This window comes from Corvus cornix, chromosome 3 (genome assembly GCF_000738735.6).
Source record: "Corvus cornix cornix isolate S_Up_H32 chromosome 3, ASM73873v5, whole genome shotgun sequence".
In the NCBI taxonomy this organism is placed as follows: domain Eukaryota; kingdom Metazoa; phylum Chordata; class Aves; order Passeriformes; family Corvidae; genus Corvus; species Corvus cornix.
In genome coordinates this window covers 18,928,063-18,955,377 of record NC_047056.1, presented here as the reverse complement: position 1 = coordinate 18,955,377, position 27,315 = coordinate 18,928,063, and the positions used below count along the sequence as shown (strand labels likewise).

The 27,315-nt window shown below is 38.3% G+C and overlaps 1 protein-coding gene across 6 annotated transcripts in view; it reads right to left on the bottom strand.

Annotated features, from left to right (window-relative positions):
- RAB3GAP2 (RAB3 GTPase activating non-catalytic protein subunit 2) overlaps positions 1-26,956 on the bottom strand; it is a 43,832-nt gene extending 16,876 nt beyond the window's left edge. For 2 of the 6 annotated variants that reach the window (XM_039568644.1, XM_039568647.1), the window contains exons 1-18: positions 26,771-26,956; positions 16,683-16,747; positions 13,358-13,481; positions 12,559-12,640; positions 10,549-10,596; positions 10,370-10,445; positions 10,125-10,226; positions 8,961-9,060; positions 7,257-7,355; positions 6,292-6,440; positions 5,254-5,333; positions 5,063-5,152; positions 4,443-4,582; positions 3,518-3,734; positions 3,055-3,198; positions 2,720-2,802; positions 2,337-2,401; positions 1,856-1,946 (exon numbers count right to left, since the gene is read on the bottom strand). In XM_039568644.1, coding sequence (XP_039424578.1) covers positions 1,856-1,946; positions 2,337-2,401; positions 2,720-2,802; positions 3,055-3,198; positions 3,518-3,734; positions 4,443-4,582; positions 5,063-5,152; positions 5,254-5,333; positions 6,292-6,440; positions 7,257-7,355; positions 8,961-9,060; positions 10,125-10,226; positions 10,370-10,445; positions 10,549-10,596; positions 12,559-12,640; positions 13,358-13,481; positions 16,683-16,747; positions 26,771-26,879 — 1,864 coding nt within the window. In that variant the 5' untranslated portion in view covers positions 26,880-26,956. Of the gene's footprint in view, positions 1-1,855; positions 1,947-2,336; positions 2,402-2,719; positions 2,803-3,054; positions 3,199-3,517; positions 3,735-4,442; positions 4,583-5,062; positions 5,153-5,253; positions 5,334-6,291; positions 6,441-7,256; positions 7,356-8,960; positions 9,061-10,124; positions 10,227-10,369; positions 10,446-10,548; positions 10,597-12,558; positions 12,641-13,357; positions 13,482-16,682; positions 16,751-20,278; positions 20,373-26,770 lie in introns of those variants that run through there. The other 4 variants (XM_039568643.1, XM_039568645.1, XM_039568646.1 and 1 more) reach the window with 4 other exon arrangements.
- Between the last annotated feature and the right edge of the window lie 359 nt (positions 26,957-27,315).

Here is a 27,315-nt window from a genome sequence, read left to right as displayed (position 1 = left end):
ACTATAATATTTTATTCATTGCGACAACACTTCAAGCATATTCCTTGCATCTGAAGAAGGCTTGATAACTATCGATATGAATTAAATTTCATCTCAGCAAGACACTGACTTCTGTATTTTTGCAATCCTAGTCTCAGAAATTTCATGTATCTATTGACATTCAAATTCCAGTAACAATTAAAGCAAACAGAATATAGGAAACTACCACAAACATGTCCAGAAAAACCCTTTTATTCCAACTTATTAGTCATTAAAGAAAGCTTTTTTGAGAGATCCTAAAAGGACCTTTCTATACAAAAGATTCCTCTGAATACATAATTTTCACCTGAAACTGCTTCTAAACATGATTTTCACCTACAACCCCTTAAATTCTTTTGATACATTGCTATTAAAATCCTACCAAAAAAAAGAAAAACACAGGGAGCTTGGCACAGAGCCACTTGACCTTGAATTCACAACCACAGCATTCACAGAGCCCAGGATCTTCTGCATATTATCTTTTACCTACTAGACAGAATGGAGGAATATGACCCTACTCTTGTGAAATTAGAAGGCTGGAACATTCGTCAAGTTTGTTGTATATTCTGACTGTGGGGAAATAATGTTATGTTTGACAACAAGAGATTAATGATGAAAAACACACCAAGAAACCATAGTCTCCATCAACCTCTCCTCAGTGTTAAAAAGCATGTTTCTGTTTTCCTTTGGACATTTTAGGAGTTCCAACAGAGGTGGATAATACTACTGATTTAGAATGCCAAACCAAAATTAGGTAGAGAACTGCATGTGTGAAGTTCTTGATCTCCCCTATATACTTCAAGAAAACGATAAGAAAAACCTACCACTGATAGAAATGAAGGAGGGATTTCTTCTCAAGCATTTGAAACTACAAGAATATGTTGTCACATTCTCAACTGAGGCAGGAGAAGGGACACAGCCTTTCCAATGGACAAATGGTTTATTCAGCACTTGCAAACAACAGTGGTAGGGACTTCTTGACTGCTATTGCTAAAGCCTCATCTTTTAACAAGGCAGTGTGAATCCAGTGATAACAACAACAACAACAACAAAGCAGACTTCTGTTGCTGAGAAATTCTAGCACATGCAAAGGAAGTGGCAGGCACATACTTCTCCACTCTAATTCTCAATACCCAGTTGGGTCTCTAAAATGGGTCAAGCACAAAGTTTGCCCAGTTTAGAAAGATATGAACGTGTAATTTCAAAGAAACAATCTCGTAGACTTTCAGCAACAAGATTTTGAATTGGCAATGACATTCCCTGACAAAGGCTCTGAAATCTCCAGTAAAACATGAAGTATTTGCTAAACTTCAGCAAAATCTACAAAAAAAAAAAAAAAAAAACAAAAAACCAAAAACAACAAACAAAACCAAATCAACTAGACATCTGGTCACACCTCAGACTCTCACTGGTAAGGATTTTGTGCTTCAAGTACATTAAAATTCACAGACCACACCACATCCTTACTTCCTTCCTCGAAGAGAGAATAAATTAAAATATTTACAGGCAAAAGCCTATGAACCTTCTTTCTAAAGGAAGCTTTTACAGGACACAAGTACCCAGAGCAGTTGTTGTTGGGTTTGTTTCGTTGGGTTTGTTAAAAATGTATCATTACAAGTTACTAAGCACACAGCAAGCACAGCCAAGCATACTTACTAGCAAGCTATTTGCAGTCTGCATTAAATAAAGACACGGTAAAGCAACATCTTGTGATATCTGGTATCAAAACTAAGCTGACTAAGTGCAGTCTTCCTGTGGAATAGAACATTTCTACAATAGTCTTACAGCACTGCAGACCAAGTGCAAATGCCTCTCCATATTTGCAAAATCCACCTACCCTGTTTTTTTAAATTATCCATTAATGTCTGAGTGATGTTTGTGAGAGATGAAAGTGGCACACGTTCACTTGTCAGTATACTTTCCAAAGCCTGTTAAGCAGATATTCAAGAGAATTAAACATTCACTTAATCTTATTGTACAAATATGGAAGTTAAGCCAACAATAGCACAAATTTGACCACAATTTTTCATCTGTATTTCACCTTCACATATACTTGTGGCATAATTTGTTCCTACAGAAAAGTCTTCTCTCTTTTTATTATTCATGGATGATGCCTTGGAGAAGTCACAAGTCAAAGTTAATTCTAGTCAATATGTTGTAAAAAAACTACCCAGAAAAAAACATACAGCAACCCTAAACAGCTCAATTATTTGCTTCAAGTAAATATAGGGAAAAAAAACCCCCATATTTTGAAAGATTTAGCACTCTGGTAATGCAGTACTTTTTTTCTAATATTAAAGTATACTCTAAATCTTCACCTGTTTTTTTGTAGCAGGGTATTTGATATCAAGTATTAATTCCTTTGCTTCAGCTTCAATTAGATCTGCAAACAAAGACAATCACAATTTCAATTCATATTTCTCAAATGCCTTTTGAAGAGCAAGTCAACCTGCACAACAGTTAAGGGGCATATGGGTTCATGACAAAGATGAAGATACTGTTACAGAAGCTGCCAAAAAAAAGCTTGGGGAAAATGAAACAAACTAACAGAAACCCCGAGCTACTTAAAGATCATAACTAATAGCACATAGAGCTGTCAGAATGCACCACGATCATACTTGTGATTGCACACTTACAGGACAGATAATCCAAGAACCCTTTGATAACACACAATCTTTAGAAATTATACAGGAGAACCTACCTGGATCTGAGGTTTTAGCTTTGAGTAAAGCATTTAACTTCTTCACTAGATGCATATCCTTTGCTCGTTCACTCTTTTTATCACTGAAGGAAAAGAATTTTTAATTGTATGAGTGAAGAGAACTAAAAGCAATGATTCAATTAAACTGTATTTTTAAAATTATTTATGCTACTTTAAGGTAACATCACAATAATGAAAATCAAGTTAATCCATACGAACCAATGACACTATTACAGAGTACTATTCAGCTTGAAAAGGAACACCAGGATTACCCTCTCCAACTGTTTCCAAAAACAATAATGAAATTAGTAATACAGAACACAGAATGTCCTTACCTCAGTGCTAAATGGAAAGGTACATGGACAGTTTTTACACTCCCAGAGACTGGATCAACAAGGCAGATCTGGTAAGTCTGGGGCTGCCATCCCTGACTGGTCACATTGTTTAGACCCATTATTTTATAACCAGGATACAACAACCTGAAACCAACAAAAAAACAACCCTTTATACAGAATAACAAAACTAGCAACCTCCCCTTCCCACACATTAAATAAAATGGCAAAAAGTATTATAAAGCTAAGGTTTAATAACTGCTAAACACCTTTATCAGAAAAGACCGTAGGGTGATGAAATATGACTAAGTTCCCATCTCTAGAACAAGCAGCTGCATTCAGTAGAAACACTGGGCAGCACAAGAAGTGCTTGCCAGCACCACTAGCACTTTTACCCCTGGCATAGCCACATATCACTGTATTGCAGCAGCACAGCCACCATGCCTACCTGCTACCTGTTTCTTACCTACAGTATTTCCCCACATTGAAGGCTCCAACCCGAGGCCCTTGCTGTGTACTCCACACTTCCAGAATACCTCTTCTTGGAGCATAGATCACAAGGAACTGAGCTACCCTGCTTGGACCCTGTGCATTTCCAAAAGGAGAAGAATCCATCTTCTCAGTTTCCCTCTCCTGAAGGTCCTCTACAGTCTGTATCCAACCAACTTCTGCATCACGGTATCCTTTGTAAGAGAAGACAGAAGCTCATTAGTGTGCAGCAATGAATACATGATTAGTGCATCAAGCTGTAATCTTAAGATTTGTTTCAAATTGTGCAACTCCTGACTCCTGGAAAGAACTCTGGTCCATTGACTTGGAACAGGGCCCCCCAGAGAGTGGCCAAACACAGCCCATGACAAAGCTTTGGGGAGGAACAAATTCCTCTGAAGAAGATACAAAAAAACCCCAAGACACATCAGGTCAATACTCTGGACATTACACCAACACAAGAAATTGAGGAGTTCCTTGTTGGGCAGTCATCATAATGAAATGAGAATCTAACAAGCTGTGTATCTTCTTACTGATTTTTCAAATTGTTTATCTTCTCAGCAGAATTAAAGAGGGTACTAGAGCTTACCAAGAGAAAGAACCTTGGAGAATAAAGCTAAAGCTCTTCCAAAAAAATTGTGAGGTCAAAAGCTTTCTGTTGGGAAACAGTCTGTGAAGAAAAACAATTCAGAAAAATCTATGGCATTCAAAACGAACAGACCAAATTTTAACTGTAGGCCATGTATTCCAGGGATTTGCAGCAATACCCTTATGAACTTTATGTTACACCTGACTTTGGTTTGAAATGAACCAATGTAGTAAAATATTTGAAATCATAAGTCTCAACATAAGCCCCAGTGTTTTGAAGAATATTATTTGTTATCCTAATATCACTACCATACCTTTCCACATGCGAACTGCAAGTCCTCTTGTAACATCCAGCAAAATTACCCTTCCAAATTCATCTGTTACTGCTGCTAAAGTGTTACATGGAGAAAGACATATCCTTTCACCATGGCGACGGGAGTCGGGAAGTCCAAACCTAAAGAAATAATAATAATCAAGCAAAACCACTAAACACATCCTTTTCTTCAGAAATAGTTAGATTTTCTTATAAGGATTAAGATTTCTTTTTTTAAGGTAACAGAAGGTATGGGTAAAATTAAGAGCAAATTGAAAAAGGTTCTTGTGCTATCTACCAAGATGTATCATAGCTCTGCCTAAGTCCTACTGCAAAAGCAAAGTTCAGAAAGTAGGATAAGTGATTGCCTTGTCATGCACTGTCAGGCAACGACTGTACAGTAACAGTGAACCCACACACTGGAAGGGAAAGATGAATAATTATTTGTTTCAGATTATTTCATTAATTATTTCATTATTCAGAATGATAAACTGAAAAGAAACAAAGCTTAAAACAAATGACCTGCAAACTATCACTACTGCTTAAAGTCACATGTTCATCAATTCAAAATAATCCAAATAATTAAAAACACAAGAGATCTAAAGCAACTGACAAACTTACCTCACTGCCAATGGAGTTGCAGGTTCCACTTTTGGTTTTTGCTTTTGGACAGGTTCTTCTTCATGCTTACTCTTCCAACCAAGCCAGCCACTTGCAACAGAAAAACATGTAAGAAGAATTACACTAATGGTCCTAAAAATGCTCAAAATATTATGAAGCCACAACTAAAAAAAAATACATTTTTTTATTACCTGGCAGCATTAAATAATGCTGAAGTCAGTTTGCTTGCAACGGCTAAGGCAACGTGAGACAACAGTGGCTGTGAGCTACCCTGAAAGAAAGGAATACAGTGCTTAGGAAGTCAAGAAACAGTCAGCTGTGAACCACCCTGAAATGAAGGAACAAAGCCTTTAGAAAGCCAAGAAATAGTTCTTACACTGAACTCAACTGCAGAATAGTTTTCAGGCCTCCTATGGACTTTCAGCTCAGAAAGCATAGCTTTAAGACTGCAAAATTTTAATTCATTGCCCCCAGAAAAGCCATTCTGACATCTCTTTACAATTTCAAAATCCTCCTGCAAGTCACTGGTAGCTCAGTATGTTTGTCTGCAACAGAAGTTAAAAAAACCCTGTGTATGATCTATCACAGAGTTAGCCGGTGTACGGCTTTGGCATCCTTACAAATAACCATGTAAGCAGTTTTTTCACAAACATTTTGGAAGAGCAAGTACAAAAGTAAAAATTCCAATTCTAGCATTTTCAATTAACTTTCAATCCTGATAAGGGCAGCACACATGTAGGGTCTGAAGGTACAAGACACAGCTACGATGACATCCTTTTCCTCCCATACAACAGAAAATGATGTAAATATGCTACATGTTAAGCATAAATTGCAATTTTCTCCTACAAGAAATCACTACAATGTACTCAGGTCATGTTTGCACACAATCAAAGGCCAGAGACTCCAAAAATCCTTAAGATGCATTGTTCACACAATACCAACCTAATTTTTCAAAAACAGGTAAGTTACGTAATAGGCAATAAATTAACAAATTTTAAAAAATTACTTGACTGTCACATTCACTGTAAGATAGAAAATAAAATTTCTCATTTGCAGGAAGCCATGCTAGACATTACTATCACATCCACTCCAAACCATTCCAGTTTCAGAAGATCAAGAGGGGGAAATGTCAGCATAAAATGAACATAAGAATACTTCAGAAACACTCATACAGAAAAAAGAAGGATTAATTATTCAAAGTTTCAGCAAGTCAGCTTTGTAGTACATACCTCCAGGGCAAAAAAGAACCCAGTGAAAGGATTGGCTCCAACAGTAACATACTGGGACATGGCAGGTGGACTGTTTTTTATAGCTGCATTATATCCTCCTATATTGGAGGCAGTCTTCATTTGATCAAAAGGACACAGTGTCATGATGCCTAACAGAAACATTAAAGTGAATGTCTTACACATTCAGAACAAAGGCATGCAATTGCTCCAAAAGCATAAATACACTCCTGCCTTCTTGACTGACCAGCCAACATTCAGGGGGAAGGGAAGAGGAACAGCTTTAACCACAGAAATGCTAAACAATGTGTCAGAAACAACCTAATGGCCTTGGGTTAATTATAAAGCACATCTGGTTTGTTGAGAAGAAAAAAAATTCAGCAGAGTTGAGCAGCAAAAATACATGTACCAAGCTCACTTCACCTGCCTTGATAGCAGCCTTCTGACCTCTTAGCTGCTTTTGTAGAAAGGGTGGAAGAGAAACTAAGCTTACTGTCCCTCAGATATGCCTCTCTGACAAGAACTGAGGCTTCTGCAAATTCCTGAAGGGTAAAAGTCTTTGAGAGCCTACAAGTCAATTTGTCCTCTTTGGAAAGGAACCATTTCAAATTCAATTTTCCTTATGTGCTAGACTCAGGGAACACCCCCATCAGTCTTAACCTGCCTGCCAGACAGTTTTTTCACCAGATAGAAATGGAAAAAACTGCATCTGATCTGATCTCTCTCAGCTGTTTCTTCCCAAGCAACAAAGAACAAGTCAGTTACAGCTGTAAGATGGAAGGCTCAATCAGAACAGAAAAGAAAGTAAGATATATTTTTGATAATGGTTAATGAGATAATTCATCATGACAACCTTCTCTCAGTATTTCTATTCAACCGGTATCACTAAGTACTTTCAACCCGAAGTTAACTGCACAAAAACATTATTTCATTTTTTTAAATACTTGAAATTAAACAGAAATGCTTACCAATACTAGCATGGTCAACAATCGTATCCACATCTTGTAAACCCCATTTCTTATAAGCTAATGGTGGAGGCTGAACATTCTCATTGCCAGATGCTGCAGCTGACAAAAGTTGATAAAGCACAAAAAAATTTCTACTGAGTCAAAGACAAAGGAATAGCATAACAGAGAGGGAAAAAAACACCTGATGCAATCTGAAGCCACAAAATAACCTGGTTTGAAGTTAACATGCATTGAAACATCTGTTAAAATGGCCTTTTGAAATATTTACTGTCACCAAATTAAAACATTTTTAAAAATTAACTGAATAAAACCACACAGGCTATTCCATCATAACTACATTTTGCACTTGCAGATAGTGTATTCACTAGTTATTTATGGTATAATATTCTGTACAATTTTAAAAAGCTACTACAATTTATTTCTGTGGCTTGGGCATGTTTAAGTGGAAACTTCTCCACCCAAGTACTTGCAAAGTCAGCACACTCACTAGATATGTAACAGTGGGAGGTAAGAACAGTGGTAAAACTAAACCAGTGAATGAAACTTTCAAAATATCTATTACCCCAAATATAGATGATCAAGAATGAAGGAAGATACAACACTCCAGCTGCAGATACTGCAACAAGCTTTAAGTCCTTCTCAACACCTATCACACAGTACTGCCACATAATTCTCTTCTACCCCCTGGAAACTGAGCTTGTTTCCAAATTAAAGTATGAACAGGCACTGTACTAAGAAACAAGATAAAAGTCTGCACAAGCAAACAAGGTATCAAAAGCTCTTAGACATTTACACAAACAGCAGTGACCACCACTGCCATCATCACAGCATTATCACTCCCCATGAAGTCTTTCTTGGGAAGAAGAGCATTCCACTGACAGAGACATGCTAAGAAGCACCTTAGCAGTATGCAGTGGCTTAATGCCAGTGGGCAGCTGACCACCACACAGCAGCTCACTCACTCCCTCCTGTGGGATGGGGAAGAGTCAGAATAGTAAAAGTGAGAACACTTGTGGGCTGAGATAATGACAGCATGCAAACAAAGCAAAATAATGAACTTTCTTCACTACTTCACATCAGCAGGCAGGTACAGGCAGGTATTTAGCTACTTCCAGGAATGCAGAGCTTCATCACATGTAATAGTTACTTGGGAAGTCAAATGCCATAACTCTGAAGATTGCCCCTTCCTCCTTTTCTCCTCCCAGCTTTTATTTCCAGGAATATCATCATACGGCACAGGATATCTCTTTGATCAGTTGGGGTCAGCTGTCCCAGCTGTGTCCCTCCCACTTTCTGGTGAGCCCCCAGCCTGCTCACTGTCAGGGCAATGTGAGAAACAAAAAAAACCTTGACACTGTGTAAGCACAGTTCCACAGCAGCTAAAACATCAGCATGCCATCAGTGCTGTTTTCATCACAAATCCAAAACACAGCCTCCTATCAGCTACTAGAAAAAAAATTAACTCTATCCCAGCCAAAACCAGTGTAAAGCATGTAGAGGATAGTCAATATTACTTGGACAATTTGGGCTCTGAGAACATTTTCTGTAAAGGAAGAAATGTCCCTGACCGCAGTAGGTGTCAATATATCTATGAGCAAGCAAGGAAGATCTAAATTCCACCTTGATTTGATATTTAACCAGAGTAAATGTCATAAAAAATAAAGATTAAGAGATTGAAAAATAAACATTTCCTCTTACACGTACCTCTTGCTACCTGATTGCGACACGCACGAAGGGACTGGAAGAGGCTGAAGCCATCAATTGTCACAATTGCTGCTGGGTACAAGATACTTAGTTCTTCATTCTGGGGAAAAAATGAGAAGGAGACAAAAATAGATTACTCCTACTGTTGTAACAGCTTCTTTTCTGGCTTTTACACAAAGATGAGGATTACATCCAGAGAGTTAACATATTAAAAAGCCACAGCCAACAGACTAAGGCAGAACTACAGAAATTCAGTATTAAACTGTCCCAAAAATTATTTTAGCCACACAGTTTTATATTTTTATCTTCTTTTAATAACTTGTTTGCTTAATGTATCTTATGGCTTAGGAAGAAAATACGTAAGTTACAGCAGCTTTTGAAGGCCACAGAAAAACAGGTTCATCTAGAATGCAAATACCACGGTTTTAGGAAGCCAAATTCTGAAACTGGATTAGTGCCTGCCTAAATTACCACTTGGGCACATAAATGCTAATCTGGTGATACAAATTCAAGACTCAAATTCCTTAATGCTCCTGTATTTCAAAACTGATCCCAAAAATGTCATGCTAGATCACATGAGTATTGGTACAAAGAAAACGTGGAAATTTCTGTGATTTTGTTAGTTTTTCACATAAAGCTTGCCACCTCAGCCAAAAGGAAGGAAAGCTGCCTTCTTTCCTGAATAGTCTGAGTTCTGCAGATCCTTCTCTGCAGGAAATACTCATAATGACATGCAGGTTCCGAGCCTCATAAACATTCTTTTAATTTCCAGCTACCTCCTCTGTGAAATAATTAAAATAAGTTCTTATGAATGAGTATGAATAGCTTTCAGCACCTGTCAAGTTACATTTTCTTCCTTCATCGATGCATTATCATATTTTTTGCACACAAATGAATAAACAGAAAATGAATGAAGTATTCCTTTGCAAACAGAGAAAAATAGAACAAATCTATAGAGCTAATACTCCAAAAAATAAAAAGACATTCTGAATCCTCAAACTATACAGGCATGACTACATCTAGAACAAGAAATCAAGAGTCTCTTGTTCTAAAGAATTGTCCATTCCAACAAAAACTGGTAAAGGACACAGAGGATTCACAGAGAAGACTCCCTTCCATACCCCATAACACTGGCACTTCGCTTTTGAAATAATCTGACAAAACCTGTTCTGTGACACCAGGATGCCTGGGAATCTCATAGGTTCTGCACTTTAGCTGGAGGACAGGATCTTCATTCAAAAGCTGCGCAAGAAGCAGTACTCCACTCTAGAAGAGAAAGGATAAGAAGCATGAACATGTCTGTCCCTTTTCTTAGGGAAGGCAAAAAGCACAGTCTGCAGAGACCAAATTTAAACCACACAGATGTTTATGACAAGAGCACCCTTGTCCTGCCCTGCTCAGAAACGCACCTCAGTGTAAAACCGAACGTAGCCAGAGGTGAAGCCAACCACGATACACGTCCAGTCAGGGCGGCCTGTGGAGCTCCTGTTTCACAAAGATACACTCAAGTTAAAATCAAATCCCATTCTAAGCTAGAGACACAGCAAAGTGTCATGTAAGGAGACTAGGGATGCATATCCATCCTTACCTCTTCTGACTCGCCAATGGAATACACAATACGCTACTAACACATTCACTAGAAACAGAAACAGAAAATTAATGCTTTTCCCTAGCTGTGAAATTTTACTCCACACAAGAGATCTTGCCATGTCAGCACTTTGAAAGTTTTAGTCATTTATTAATGCAGCCCACCATATATCAAATTCACAGTAAGAATCAACAAAAATCCCTTCATTTTAAAGACATTTTCAATTACAAGCTCAAGAGTGCCCAAACAGACTGCATCAGTGCTTTTTGTACCTTGTTAATGCTGTCTTTCATAAATCACAGGCTGATTATTCTGTCAGTACTGTTCAGCAGATTCAAGTTAAATCTCATGTACCTAAAGGTAAAATTTTTTTTCTGATCTATAATGATATGCCATGAACAACCACTTTAAAAAAAAAAAAAAAAGAGCCAACTGAACCATACATATCAAAATAAATTTTTGAAATACGCAATTAGGTAGATTTTACATCCACTGCTATTCAGTGACTTATAATTTGACAGCATTTGAATATGGTCTTCCCAGTTAATGCAATAACTGAGCATGCTCAGTGACAGGCAAAGTATGCAGAAGGCAAGCAGATGAGCAGGCTTCAACATCTCAAATCAAAAGTTATTTAACTGTTACCATGACACAAAGTTTTACACTGTCTGGGGAAACAGAAGCGGTACAAAGGTTTTATGAGCCAGCATATAATTCAAGGTGACATCCCAAACAGCACTTAAAGCATAAATGCCAGCAGTACTGTTAGTTTATTATTTACATTTCAGGTCACCCCCATTTCCCAAAGAGTGACTAAATAAGCAAGGTAGACAATTGGAGAAGGAAAGCTTTCTAAATGCAAGCTTGAGATGAACTGCAATTTCATTACATCCTCAAAGCAATATTAAATATCTCTGTGACATCTCATCTTCCAATAGCAAAGCTTAGCCACCACAGAACATTCTCAGTTGAAGGCAACTTTGGGAAAAGAAAAAAAAAACCAAAAAACAAAAAACAAAAAACAAAAAAACCAACCAAAAAAAGTTAAGTCTTTTGATAATCTGACAGTAACATATTTACACCTCCACAGAATAATAAATCAATTTGTATTGAATATAAGTGCACCTATCTAAAGAGAGCTACCTGTTTCATATGACAGTGTCCCTCAGGGCTGTAACAGTAGCAAGAAACAAACCCTCAAACAGATTTTCTCTTTTTTTTTTTTTTATTAATAAAAGATGTCAGGGTCATTTCAAATGCATGGCAGCAGCAGTTTTAAAAAAGAATTATGATTTTTACAGATTGGAGAGAAGCTGATGAAGTCAACACCTCCTGCAGCAAGCAGAAGGTTGAAGGCAATAGGGAGCATGTTCAAAGGCAGACAGCAACTCAAGGCTGCAAATGTAACAGCAAAGTGCAAAATCTTATTCCATATGGGAGATACAAAAAAGCATCTGCCTGGTTATTTGAGGACAGATGAAGCAAAAATACTGTATAAATACCAAATGTATGACCAAAGCAAATTTTCCAAGTCCCTAAGTGACTTAGAGCCCAAAACCATATTTTGATGAGAGAGATGACTTTATACTTGTTTGAGGTTTTGAATATGAAGAGAAGCATTTCTAGAACAACTCCATATGATTCCAGTTGCAACATTCCTTAAGAAAATTTCATCTCTACTATAAAAGTAGATTTTTCAAATGAGTACTAAATTTTTTCACTTCTAGAACAAGATAAAAACCATGTCTAAATTACACACAAATACAGTGATTTGCAGAGAAGCCTTCTTTTAATTTCTAAGAACTTGTCCTGTGACACCACACAATGTACAGGAGTGAGCTTTGCAGGTACTGTTTCTCATCACTTATGTTACTCTGTTTCCAACAGTGATACACATAAGACCACGAATGCACTCAGATGAAAGGAAAAAGAGTACAAGTAAAAAGCCTATGTTACTAATTGCTAAACATGAAAATAACATCTTAATCACAGCTGCATTTCAACACCTACCCTTCTTCAACATTCAGAGAGCCACTCCAGCCAACAGCATATTGCATTTCCTCCTTTCCCTTGTCACTGTGCTTCCATTTAGCTGCCATGAAGAATAAAGACACCATCTATAAAACTCCAATGTTTTGCATCTCACAAATTTAGTTCTATTTCTCATTCTTCTCTTCAGTACAATACATCCTACCACACTTAGATTAAGTGCCAATTACAAACCTTGAAGATCATAAAAATAAAAAGACATTCTTAGGGACTTTTCTAAAGAACTCATATGCTTTCTTAGAAATTTACATGGAACAACACAGTACTAAAATTCTGAAACACCTAGTTTTGTTTAAAAATATTTATACAGTAATCCATCGAATTTTAAAAGCTTCAATTCAGGAAACAGGGATACCTTTAAAAGTTCCCAGAGCCCTACTTTAGAGTAAAATATAAAGCCACCCAATGTTCAAGATGGTATTCACCCACTGTTCAAGAATTTTCTATCAAAGGTGGAAACTTCAAGAAAAATTCACGTTAATACTCCTTTCCCCAAGTGATACTGGCTCAGGTAATTTTTTAAGGGAAAAGGAAACTAAGGTCAAGCATTTCTTAATGGCTAAAACCAATACAAAAGTTTTGGTTTTTTCTTACTGAGAAAAAATAATGTCAGTATCTCTGAGCATTTTAAAACTATTGGGTAGTTATAACACATATGAATTATGACTTGGGGGATAAACAGAGGGAGTGGGGCAAACAAACCTTGTTCTGGTTACTATAAAGTATCCTGGCATAAACACTCCACGGAATGGATACTTACGCACTAAAAAGACAGCTTTCTGTTCATTAGCTATTACCATCAGGTCATTGGTTGGTGACAAGGACAACACACAGTCCTGAAGCCAGTAATTCCTCTGGCTCTTGGAATTAGATTCCTCTTCTTCCTGCAGGTAAAGCTTTAGTCAATGTATGCAAGAATTTTTAGGCACAGCAGAACTTGCAAGACTGATGAGAACAATCTGGCTTGCCCTCCATACCAGTGCTGAATGGACTTTTTATTACTGACCACATCACTTCAGCTCCAACTTGCATGAAAAGCCCTGAGAAATGCATCAGCCTTGCACTAATTGTGTGTTTACAAAACAGAAAACAAAGAAGTACTCATCACTAGCTCTACTCAAAATCATCCCCTTTCAAAGACACACTAGGAGAATGAGACTTAAAGTTTTAAAATCATTGATTAGAGAGTGCAGAGAATCTCTGTAGTTATTCTCATTGCAATCCATACTCAAAATGAACAATTTATCCAAGCTCATACATTGACCAGCATTAAGTAAATACATGCACATATCAAGGCAACTAAGCTGGTATTCACATGGCAACAGGTATCAGGTACCTTTCCACAAAGTATCTTCACAATGAAACAATTCCAAACAAAATGGTGCCAAGTTTTAAGGGTATAAAGATGGGTAAGTAAAAACTTAGATACCATCCTCATGTATAAAAGCAAAACAATTACATCTTTTTTTGCTTGGGGCAACAAGCCAAATATTTTATTGCAGCACAAAGTAGCTCTTGCTAATCACAGTTCAAAGTCAGGAAGTAACAGCTTCTCAGTGAACTGCTGCAAAGTCTGATAGTTGATACTCCTGGTTAGTTAGATCCATCCTCTTATCCAATCGCAGCAACACACTTTCCCTTGCCCACAGACTCCATTTCCACTTCCATATCCAACCCTACTTCCTCTTAGCTCTCCCAAGTATTACTTCATCCTCTCATATCTCAAAGCAGCTATGCACAAATAAAAAACCCAACAGCTTCAGTGTGATCATTTTCTGATTCATTCTATTTATTCTATTACAGTAAAGTTGCATCCGCTTGAAAACATGCACATTTACTCCCAGCAGAAAAATAAACACCAATCTGTAGGAAGAATTTGCATATCATGCTCTTAATCAGCTATTGTATTTATTTCCTTTCATAAGCTTGTACCATAGAAATGGCCACTGTGCACATAAAAATACCTTGTATATCCGTGATAAAGTCTACATTAGCACACTACAAACGTTCTGTTAACTACCGCTGTCCACACCGTCTCTTAATTTGTGTAAGAGAACCTATTTTCATGTGATTTTTGTTTATTGATGGATGCCAAATTCTATAGCAACAATTTTTCCCTATTTACTGGCATTTTTCAAGACTTTACAAAAAGGCAATGAAGTTGGCTGAGATACTCATGACAATTTTAATTACTCATGACAGAGATAAATGTATCGTGCAAAAACATGTAAGCAAAAGCCAAAGAAAAGCTTTGTATTAATTTTTAATGTCATGATTTTCAGACTGAGGAAAAAGAAACAGAAATTAAACTCTTGTCTAAAGAAAAAGGAATTACTACAGTATTTCAGACAGAAAATTTAAAATTATCTGTAAACACAAACAAAGAACTTGAAATATAAAGACATAAAATGTGGTCATCTTATATTAGCTACAAAAATAAGCTAAGGTTAAAAACAGGAAAAGCACCGAACTTTTCAAAACAAACTACTTAAAGGGGAAAGACAGAATGATTAAAATCTGTATTTAAGAAAAGACATCATCATGCCTACAAAATAACTAATCAGATCTATAAAAGGACACCTTATAAAAAAAAACAGAACTTTTTTTTTCAATGCCTTCTCAGAAATTGCTATGTTCCATGAAATAGGTACTTGTCCAAGGCACAAGTAATTCCAAGAAACAATGGATTTTTCACCAACTATAACGCAAATCAAAGCTTTAACAAGGGAATATTTTACTAATAATTCTCAACTCTGTGCTGGACTCATGCACTCATTTTGCTGTGTGTTTAGACACACAGACTCCTGTATTTATATGCTCCCACACAGAACAACCCCTTTGCTGTGTATGACAGCAAACCCTTTCTGAAGAGTTTGGCCTGGAATCACTGGTAACTTTAGAGGAAAACCAGTAAGTAGAGGATGCGAGAAGGGTGTGAACCACCTGGCAGAAGAGTATGACATTTTAAAGCAAAGAGTGAAAAACTGAACTATTTCAATTTAGAAATGCCTGCTGGTTCTATCAAATTACAGCAAAAGTAGAAAATCAAGTATTTGTTCCCCTCATTCTGGAAATTATAAACATTACAGCACATCTAAAAAAGACATGGCCTGAAAAACACACTCATTTCATGGCAATTACAGTGGAGCTGAGTACCCATCCTATTTTAAAGGTTTTATACCCCTGTCATTCGTGACAGTGTCAGTGACTCATCTCTGGGAGACACCATGCTCATTTCAATTTGTCTGTCACCTCAGCTGAAAAATCTGTTTCTCTGCTGTATAGTCACAAGGACACTGCCCAACAACTTGGGCACCCTTCCTACACACTGAGAAAAAGACAGCAGATAAGGGGTTTGTTACCAAGGTGATGTCTGGATTCCTCAGAGCTCTTAAAGGGAATTAATAAACTAATTCTGTTGAGATGATTCATTCAGGTGCAAAGGATTTCTACAAGCAGCTTCACTGACATCTCATCAAGTCAGCTGGTAGCTGGAAGGTTCAGCCTTACAAACAATTAACAGACCAGCCCTGCTACTCTTAGTTGAAGGAGTTGTGCAGAGGAATGCTTCTCCCCCTTTAAAGAGCAACTGTGCTGTTCCATCCCACACAGGTAGTTTAAACTCTCCTGTAACACCATCCACATATCACAACATAAAAGGAGCACTAGTGATCCTTAGGAGGATGTCTATGCCAGTAATTCATGATTCAGGATTTTTTAATTTATATTAATTTGCGTTAATTATACCTTCACTGCCATGCCCTATTTCTGGCTAGCTATAGGACAAAAAAGATGCCCTCAGCTGCAGCAGCACAGAACGATGTGAGTATACTCCAGTGAGAAAAACACTACAGAACACAAGAATATGAGCAATTATCACAATAGGTAACATCCAAGCTATATTTAGAAAAAAATTACAGGAGCAAGGGGCAAGCAAGCAGTCACATTTAAAACAGAGGTCAAGACCTCTCTTGCCCAGGTGACAGTTACAGAGGAGGAAAAAAACAAAACACCACACACACAAATTAGTGGAAAAGTCTTCCATAATAGGGAAGTTAGCAATACACATATACATATGAACTTACAGGTTCTTGCAATTCTGCTTCATCCCAGGCTCCCCAGCCACCATCTTCCCAGCTTGTTGATCTGCCTGCTTTAAGTGAAAAAAGACTTGTCAGAGGAATACAGCCTACGCAACGAAACAATCATTTTCCTTTCCCCACTAATGAATTACAGGTTTTTTATGGCAGATACTAAAGGTGTTCTACTGAAAGAACCCTGAAGTGTCTTATTTATCTGTATTATATTTACTTCCATTTCTGACACTATGGAAGAGCAATAACAGAAGATGTACCCTATGTACAAAGTGGAAACAGGTTTAACAACACCTGTGTCACATTAATTCTGACAGCCTGCATCCAGGACTCTGGACAAGTTTCACCTTACAGTGCCTGAGACAACAGCCACTGATCACTGAACAGGGCCTTTGTCCACTAGAACAAATTATCCAAGCAAATTTGTCTTTTCTCAGGTTCTCACAGAAATTCAGAGACCCAAGATACACCCATAGTTTTATATAGTAAGAGGGCATAAGGGGGGAAGGCAAAAACTTTCCACTTGGCAAAAACTCTCCAGCAGGCAGAGACATAAAACCTCACTGCAAAACCTAAGCCTTATCTTGATTTATGGAATTATTACTACTCCAAAGACAAGAAAAGCTACATCTTGTACATTTTAGGCAGCTACAAAAGGAGAAGAGATAGCAGTCTCCCTCCAAGCCCTCAGAACTTTCTGCATTTGCCCCCGATGCTTTACTAAGACAACCTGTAACACACCACAAGAACCACATATGCACAAGTAAACCATCTTCCCTTCCATAATGTGGATTAACATCCAGTTTAAGTCAATTACAGGATCAGCCACTAGCAACCGAAGTTCATTTCAAAAGGAAACTATAGTAGACAGAAATTCATCTGTGACCACAAAACATCTGAGCCCAGAATAATGCAGATTCCCACAAGCACCAGCAAAGCAAAAGCTGAAGGTTTGGCCTCTGAGGAGAAAATGAGCACAAGGACCTTGGTCATTCACATCTTTGCGAGACAACAGAGAGGAAAATTAATGAGACACCGATCAGTTTCAATTACGTCATTCAGAAACCTCAGAGTAACCACAAGCTCACAAAATACCTCAAACACCTAAGAAAACAGAGGTTCATAGAGACAAGCCTACTTCTTAGTTGTAAGAGTGAATGTAGAAGCCATTTTTTTCACCTAAAAATATAGAACTTGATATCAATTTAAAAGCCACAGGCATTTAGTAGTAGCAGATGTACAATTCTCAAACACCACCACCACTGGGACGATCAATAAATCAATAAACATCATTATAGTTCAGTAGAAAAGCCAAAGACTGACTTCCATCCAAGCATGCACTGGAGTGAAATCTGAAGCAGTAACATCAGTAAGATTTCAAGAGTTTTCCAAGGATTTCTTTCAAGTTTTTCCATTAACTGCTGCTGTCATGGCAAATTTGACCTTAAGAAGAAGTTTAAACATAATGTCTCAAATGAGCTTAAATTTAGTTTTAAGCAAGATTCTGCCATTTTCGATGGTCAAACAGTACCGACAAGAAGGTTTGTATCAAGAACAATTTTATTTGGTCTAAAAACTTGTAGTTGTGTTACCACCAAGCAAGGAAAGACTGAACAACAAAACAGAAATCTGTAATCTCTGTCTAGGCAGATTTTAAATCTGCTTCTATATGACTAAGGAAGACAAAACCTTTGAAAAAAATATTTTAGTTTAAGACACAAGCTTTCCCCCAATGCTGTTGAGAAAGTATTTTAGGAGACTGTAGAAGACAAGATGCCCACTCCATTTTACCTCTGTAAAATGGAAGGGTCTGTACCATCTGCAAAATGGGCAAGTCAGCCAGTTTTACTGCATCATCATCATCAATACAGATATAACTGCACAGTTATTTCAGACATGACTATATAAGCAACAAGCTTCCAAGGGTCACAGTCTCATCTTGTATTTGAGGTTGAAAATTTTCCAGCATAAAAACATACAAAGGAAAATTGTGGCAAATACTGTTGAATATAGTAACCACAAGAAGAAAACAGTAGCTAACTTCAATGTTTAGATTAAGATAGCTAATAAAACTCTACTTCTGTTTGCATTTTATTATCTCAAAAGACAAAAAAATCTTCCTATAAAATTCATGGAGAAAAGAAATCTGTCCATGTGCCACAGTCCAGATAAAAACATAACCATATCCAAGAAACACAGCTGGGGCCAATGCCTTCCCTACAGCACAGAGCAGACCAACCTTCCCAAGAAACCTCAGCCACTTCAATTCTGAGACTGAACACCCACAACATAAAACTGCAGCTGTGAGGATTCTTGCTGCCTCTGTGAATAGCTACAATTTCATGGTAGTTGTCATCTTGCTGGGATGATACTAGATAAAAGAAAAAAAGATGGGAAAATGATGTAATGGTGAGTCACCATTCCACTGACGAAACCTGCAGAGATCTTTTGGAACTGTGGCCTGCTCTGCAAAGGCAGCACCTTCTCCAGCTTACAAGGGTTTACAAGCTTGCTCCTTCATATCCCTTCTCCACATTGTATAAACCAGCCCAGGATGCACTATCATATGTATTTCTCAAGCCCCTGCATCCATCTTGCCTTTCTTCCACATATTGTCCCCTTTTTTAAGAAGAAATGAAATTAAAGTTGTTTTCTTATTCACATTATTATTTAGACATTTCACCTGTGCAATGAATAGTGAAGCGAGGCCTTAAACAATAAACAACCACCTCTGGAACAATGGACAGAGAAGGCACAGAGGAGACACTGTCATAAAGTAACCCAAAGCACCAGTTATTCACCTGTGCCAATGAACTACAAAGTATTCCATGGAGGAGGTCAGCTTGCACAGCCTTTCCCACCCACCCGCAGTTGGACCAGTGAGAGTCCAAGTCCACTGAGTCCAAGATTGGTTATGATGAAGATTTTGAGAAATACCCCACCATTTCCTTTAGTAACATTACAGATCAGAACTAGCAACCGTGGAATGTAACACACTATCTAGTAACCAATACCTAAGCAAGCCCTAAACAGTTGCAACATGACCATTTTTTCCAGTCCCTCTTTGGGGAAGGGTGGGGGGTGGAAATCAAACTTTCCTGCACAAATCTCTATTTCCATTCAACTTTATCTCTGACTAGTAGTAGATGTCTTAACAGTTCTCCTTACTTGGATAAAGCAGCAGCAATATTCCAGATTTTACTTTACTGAGGAGATTGCAAAAATAAAAGTTCATCTACTGGATTTACACGAACCACTTAATTCTTTATTTGAAGCATACAGCATCAGCACATTTGAAACTTTAGAGCTGGTTTAAATGCTGCACATGTGCAACACTGGCGTTAATGCACAAGAAAATTCATTTAAGCACATTTATCATAAACATAATACCCACAAGAACAATTTCTACTCATAAGCATATTTTGTTTAAAAGACAAGAAGAGAGGAGAGAGAAAAAATAGCAACAGATCTAGACCACTGAGGTCTAACTGGCGTTTAACAGGTCAAATTCACTACGAAAGATATTTTTACTCACTTCCCAAATTACAGAATACACATCTGAGCACAGAGAACTGCCAGTGTCCTACCTTCCAGAGCAGCACGATGACCTGGGGCAGGCAGCTGGAGCCTTTCCTTCCTGCCCTCACATTTATGTTCCAAGTCCATGCAGGAGGTTATTTGAGGATGTGCTTGGACACATGCAATGAATTCCCATCCATGCTTTAAGAATATAAAACAATAAAAGGTAATAATGCAAGAAATGACTGCTCAAGTGTGAGAGTTGCAGATTTTTTTTCCATGCATGTTTACTGCAATTCTGATATCACTAGACTGCATAATTTTGGAAGAAATAGAAGCAGTTTCTTTTCTCTTCAGGCCAAGGAATTTTAGAAATAGCTTAGAATCTTCCTGCTATTCAGGAATCATAGGCCATTTATTCCCAAAGTTCCTCCAACGTGAGGACTCACAAATACATCAGGATATTTTGCCAACATTACTAGGAAGCCTCTCTTGAGACTAGTTGTATATTTGTTCTCTCTTCTCACTTCAGATATCCTTTAGTGGGGAAAAAAACCCCAAAAGCACTCAAACTAGGTTGGTTTCCTAATCACAAAAATAACCACTTAAGCATTTTTCTTCCTTAAGGTCGTCACAATTGCTTTCAACAAAGTAAAAAATGACTAAATTAAAAATAATCCAGATAAAAATAAACATAGATGTTTTTAAAGTAATACTGCAAAGTTCTATAGCTTACAGTTGTAACTTAACCCCAAAAACAAAATTTGAAATACCAGAGGGAAAAAAAAAACCAAAGCCCATAGGAAACAAATGAAACAGATTACATACAAAACATAGTATTCCACACTTTTTTCAGGTGCAAGCAGTGCCTTAAATTAGAGTAAGAAAGAATGAAGCCTGTGCAGCAAAGGAGTTGTTAAAGCAGCAAAAAACTCAGGTGAGAAGATAGTTTGGATGAAGTACTCTGACACCATTCTCTCATGTATGCTGAGAGCATGTCATTTACTCTTTCCCGTATCTGAGATGTATTAACTACTACAAATGTAACCCAATTCAGGCAGAGAGCATATTTTAATGACATTTTACATGAAAACTGAAAGAAAAGAATACTGAACATAAATAATACAACCTGGAAAGGGAGGATCTGATTAAAGAAGCAATGAAAAAGAACTTGTCAGAAGAGTATTCAACAGGAATATAACTGATTCAATAAGACTGATACAGAAACAGTTAACAACCCTAATGCTAAATGCAGTCTAGAATTTCATTCTGTAATGTATTTTTTTCTTTGTAACCTTGTTGGCAACTCAAATAAAAAGCCTGGCCTTCTGTATTTCTGAATTAAATCAGCTGATCCAGATAAAGCAAAGTGTACAACTCCAGAAATGCTGGAGCCAGGAACTGGGCTGAAGAGCACTTTTCAGGCTGCTGTCAATGCAACAAGGCTGGATTTTGGAAAGGAGTTTCTCTGACAGGCTTAAGCCATCACTTCTACTGTAAAAAGAAGCAGCAAAGTGACACCTCATAGTTCTGAGCAAACTCTCAGGTCAGAGGGTCAATCTTTTTCTTCCCCTGAATAAGAACAAACTCACTATCATACATGGAGGTACCATTGCTTGGGAACTCTCAAGGCCAAGTTTAGGTTTGCTGGCTTTTTTTCCTTATTAATTTCCTAACCAGATATAAACACACCTGGGAACTAAAAATATCTGCACACCAAGAAAGCACTGATTTTTCTGTTTCACCTTAACACCCCCAAAGTTTATCTGGCAGCAGTCCTACCTGGCTATGTCACTGAATTGCTGTCATCAAGCCTATAAAATGTTTTAAAACACTGTTCAAGCTGTGAGTGTACTGGAAGAACAGAGACACACAGAGGTCTAAATAAATTCCAGTTAAATTCTTCCATTCGTAAAGATTATAGAAAATGTTATCTGCCTTGCTCTATTTTCTGCTCTTTTCAGGTAAACATCCAATAATTAATTTCTGAATGCTAAAATTCTGTCATGCCTGCAAAGCTTTATCACATACTGCAAATAAGATGGATTTTCATTCATATGCATGCCTTTATTTTAGAGAGGTGTTTAACAGAGTTAACTGTTACAGCTGTTTTCTGATCCAGCCAACAGCAGCCCAAAACCTCTTCAACACAGCAAGATGTCAAATTAAAAGTGATGCAAACACTTCCTATTCCCAGTATTTGCACAGTTAAAACAGCAGTTTTCAGAGCCACTTAGACACCACTAGGCTCAGGCTCTGCAGAGGACTCATTAGCAGCATTACTTTTTTCAAGACTCTTAAATTCTCGTGCTTGTTTAAGTCCTGCTCATTAAAATATGAAAAAGCACTCAAACCTTTTTCTTTTCTAAAGAATGAAGATATAGCAACTCCATATGAAGCATTTTTAACCAACTTACTCTGTAATGCCAGGTTTATTTACTTAAAGCACGTGAGGCAAGATCCAGCCCAACACCTGTTATTCTAATATGGACAATACAAAGTAGCTATATTTTGCTTCATGGCAGATCAATGGTCAGCTCGAGCAGTCCATGAACATTTCTTAAATTATTTCAGCATGGCATCAGTACCAATTTTAACAGATGATTGCATAACACAAGAACGAAGCACACAAACCCTCCCTTCCAGTGCTTATTGACTGAGCAGGAAACAGGCACCCACAGAACTGACTTCACACAAGGTTCAGAGGAGGAGGACACCTCTCTTTTCCTCCTCAGTTTACCAGACAAGTGTATCCCTTGCTGAAACAAGACAACCTGTTGGGCTACAGGAAAAACTTAAGTGAAGTTGTACTTTACAGGATGCTTTCCATTATCCTGTTCTACTATTGAATGTGTTTAAATGCTTACCTATACAAAGAAAGGGGAAAAAAAATTAAGTCCCCTTGGAATAAAAATCCAGATTTTTTTTTAAATTTATCCACACTTGTATTTTTAATACATGCAACACTTTGCTAAGCCTTTTCAAGTAAAATTTGAAATTGACAACCTAGATTAACTTTTATATAAATGAAATACGCTATGTTAAATACAAGGTGATGAGTTACAGGTTTTTTACTCAAACTAAAGACATTTAAAAATTCTCTTCAAAATTGAATTAAAGTCACAGTATCACACTGTGATTTAGAAATGTATACTGCTTGCATTTTCAGAAGCAAGCAAATTCTTTTCATTTCAAATGTTACTGCAAAAATGCTTTTACACTAATCACCCTAAATTTTATTGCAGCAAATGCACTCACAGAAAATATTTTGGCTAGTTTTGTTATAATCAAAATAGGGCCAAAATTAAAACAGCATAAAAAACTTCTTTGCTCTATAACTAAGAAACCAAAAAAGACAAGATCTACAGCCTCCACTAAAAACCCTAAGCCTCATGCACTGAAGATCCCAGAGGCATCTTTTCAAAAACATTTGTTATCCAAAACCTGACAGGAGTTCTTGAAAATTCTACTAAACACCTGAAACATTAAGTTATGACTAAAATAATTTGTTAACTCAAATGTGCTTTGTTAAATGAAAACATTTAATACATATTTATTTTCCTAAGGTAGCCATCATTTTTCATTTAACTACAACCTTTATATACTAGCAAGAGTTTTCATACAAATGAAGCATAGCTTTAAAAAAAAGTAAGTAAATGAAAGGTGCTCGTCCTCAGGTAAAAATGAAATAATACTTAAGAGTTTTGACATGTGTTTGCTGGTATTTATATAATTGTTTCTATGAAAATAAACACAGCTTAAGTTTAGAACTAAAGTTTGATTTGATAGCAAATTAACATCTTCTCTGTTGAACTTATTAGTAAAAAACCCTAGTCCTTATTTTTCTCCCTACAGAGTAAAAATATAAAAGCAGATTAAAATCCGAGTTTTTAAACATTCAACCTTATTAAACTACTGTTTTAAAACACTGCATTCTGTCAAGAAGAGTTTTTACCAAAGCATTCCCTGATAAAAAGCATTTATTTATACCTTGCTTAGTTAAAAATATTTGCCTTGGCTCTTTGTGCCATAGAAGCACATTACACACTTAAAAAACAAATAAAACCAAGAAAAACTTGGTTGGTTTTTCTTTCCTCAGTGCACAACATGAGAAGCAGAGATTTGATGCGTGTTCTCACACTTTCTCCCTTGAACTTTATTTACAGCAAAGAGTTCTTACATGTGAACAGTGTTAACAGTCAAGGCACACAACAACCACCCAAGAGAAAAGGGAGCAACTTTGGACTGCCACGCAACAAGTCACTTGTTTACTAAGAGAAATGAGTGGATTAGTGTGTAGGTGAAAAAAATCAAAGGAAGAGAGAATGAAAAACGGAGTTAAGTATTTCCAAGGACTGCGGGTGACCAAGAGACAGGCAGTAACTGCAGGATCCAGACCCTCTCATCTCAGCCCGAGTTACAAAACAGCAGCTTGGCTGCTTAGCTGTCAGGGCACAAAGCAGCAGCAAAGCAGAACGGAAGGAACAAGCCTAAGAGGAAAACAATCTCCTGTTCCACACAGCCAAACTCAGCTTTTTCTAACTCAGGATATCTCCACAATTCACTCACTTCTAATTTAAGATACCTCAAAGTTGTAGCAGCGCTTCTCCCTCATCAAACACAAACGCACTAAGCATTTCTGCTTCAAAATCACTAAGTTACAATCTTATGTCTAAACCGCTTTGGGAACTCTCACTTGCTGACATTTATACTTATTTATCCTGAACCCTGAAAACAGCTGTTGTAGCAAAAAATCACAGGCACAAATCCAAAAGATTTCAATGAATCTAAATGAGCATTATTTTGAAAAACACTCGTTTCTGCCTCAATGACTGAATAAGCAAATATAAAAATAGTCCAGAATACAGCCCACTCATTAAAATGGAACGGCAGCACATTTTGGAACATTCATCTTCTTTGCTTCTATCATTTTGGTAGTTTTACAACATACTAAATATTTTCTCTCTTTATGGCTCCCATTTGATAAATCCACTCCAATAAAATATCGAAGTTATTTTACACAAATGCCTCTCATGTATCATCAAATAAGAGAATAATATTTTAATTTCTTTCAACACATACTTTTAGAAATGCACATTCCAATCCTTTGCTTTTATCTTCAGAATTCAAGAGACACTAACAGAAGCCTTCTGATTCCAGAATCCCTCTTTTAGACACAGGTGATAGCAAAGAAAAGCCATATGGAACTTGTTATGAATTTTTCAGAGAACTATTAGAGAACAAGCACCAGCAGTACCAGAAAACTGTTTTCTACCAAAACTTTTGTGCACAAAAGTTTTAGTGGCAAAATTACCTAGCTGAACATATAATGTACTTTTTAAAGTGTTTAACAATTGTTGAGCCATCTTTTTAACAGGACCAGTAATTACAGGACAAGGACCAACAGTTTTAAACAGGAAGAGAGTGGATTTATATTGTATATTAGGAAGAAATTATTTTTGTAACAAAGAGGATGAGGTGCTAGAACCGGTTCCTCAGAGAAGCTGTGGATGCCCCATCTCTGGAAGTGTTCAAAGCCAGGCAGGACGGGGCTTTGAGCAGCCTGGTCTGGTGGAAAGTGTCCCTACTCAGGGCAGGGGGGTTGGACTAGATTAACTTTAAAGGTCACTTCAAACACAAACCATCCTATGATCTCCCCTCTTCTAATTCCCCTACAGGCATTTTAAGCTTTTAAAATAAACACCTTGATGTTTTCTCTCAAAGCTCTGTCTACAGCTGCAAGGACTTTTACAAGCATCCTTATCAACCTCTTCAAACGCTTTCGTTCCCTACTGTTGCCAGAAAGCAAAAAATGTCAGCCAGATTTAGTTTGTACATATTGGGGGAGTTATATCTTTATACACATACACACACACAGTGTACAGTTAACACAGTACGGCAGTAACAAATACATAAAACAGCGTTTCAGTTCCCTGTGCTGTCTGTCCTGGCCATGGAACTGTTGAGAACACAGCTTCTGTGTCAGGCAGCTCAGCCTGCACTGCCGAACAGAACAGAAACCTGCTCCACAACTTCTGACTGTACTTGCTTTAAGATTTGCTGTCTTTTAAGTTGCCAAGCTAAACCTTTAGTATACTTTCAGCACGTTCTGCATTCTTAGATAACCCGGCGTGCACAACGTGTGTTGTCTTTACGAGAGCGTCTCCAGACAACAGCACTCCCAGCAAGAAACCTACAAACTTTTAAAGTTTGGGGCACGCAGGGTCAGTGCCCAAAGAGCTTCCCCTGCACGCTACAGGATAAGGAGTGACACCTGCGAACAGCTGCGCACCTGGACCTTACGGACGCCAGAAAAGTCTGACCTTGTAGGTGAAGATGTGGCAGCTCCAGCGAGACACCCACCCTTTACCACAAGAGTGACCCCGAGCACTCGGCTAACACGGCCACCCACGAGCGGGCAGGAGGGTGGCAGCGCGGGGCCGAGCGAGCGCACGGCCCGCACGGACAGTGCCGCGGCCGGCGGGCCCCGCGGGGGCAGCGGGCACAGCCCCGCCACTCGCGCCGGGCCCCAGCGGCCCCGCACCGGGGGCCGGACTCACCGCTCTCCTTGCCGGCCGCGGCGCTGCCCTGGCGGCGGTGCGGGCACAGGAAGTCGCGGGCCAACTCCAGGTCCTGGAAGTGCCCGAAGGGGACGAGAGCGCAGGACATGCTCCCGGTGCCGGTGGTGCCACCGCCGCCACCCAACCCGGAAACGCTCGGCCACTTCCCTCAGGCCCGGCGCAGCCCCGCGCACGGCGCATGCGCCGCTCCCGCGCCACCGTGGTGGCGGGCGGGGCGGGGCGGGGCGGGGCCTGAAGGGGAGGTGCTGAGGGCGGCAGCGCTGGCTGCGCCGCTCCCCCCGGCAGCCCTTTCCAGTGTTTAATCGCACTTTCAGTGAAGAAATTCCTCCGAATGTCCAACCTAAGCCTTCCCTAGTGCAGCTTGAGGCCGTTTCCTCTTGTCCCGTCGCAAGCGGTCTAGTAAAAGAGGCCATTGCCCGCCTTCCCACACCCTCCTCTCAGGCAGCTGTAGAGAGTGATGAGGTCGCCCCTGAAACTTCTTTTTTCCAGGCTGAACAACCCCAACTCCCCTCAGACTAATCCAG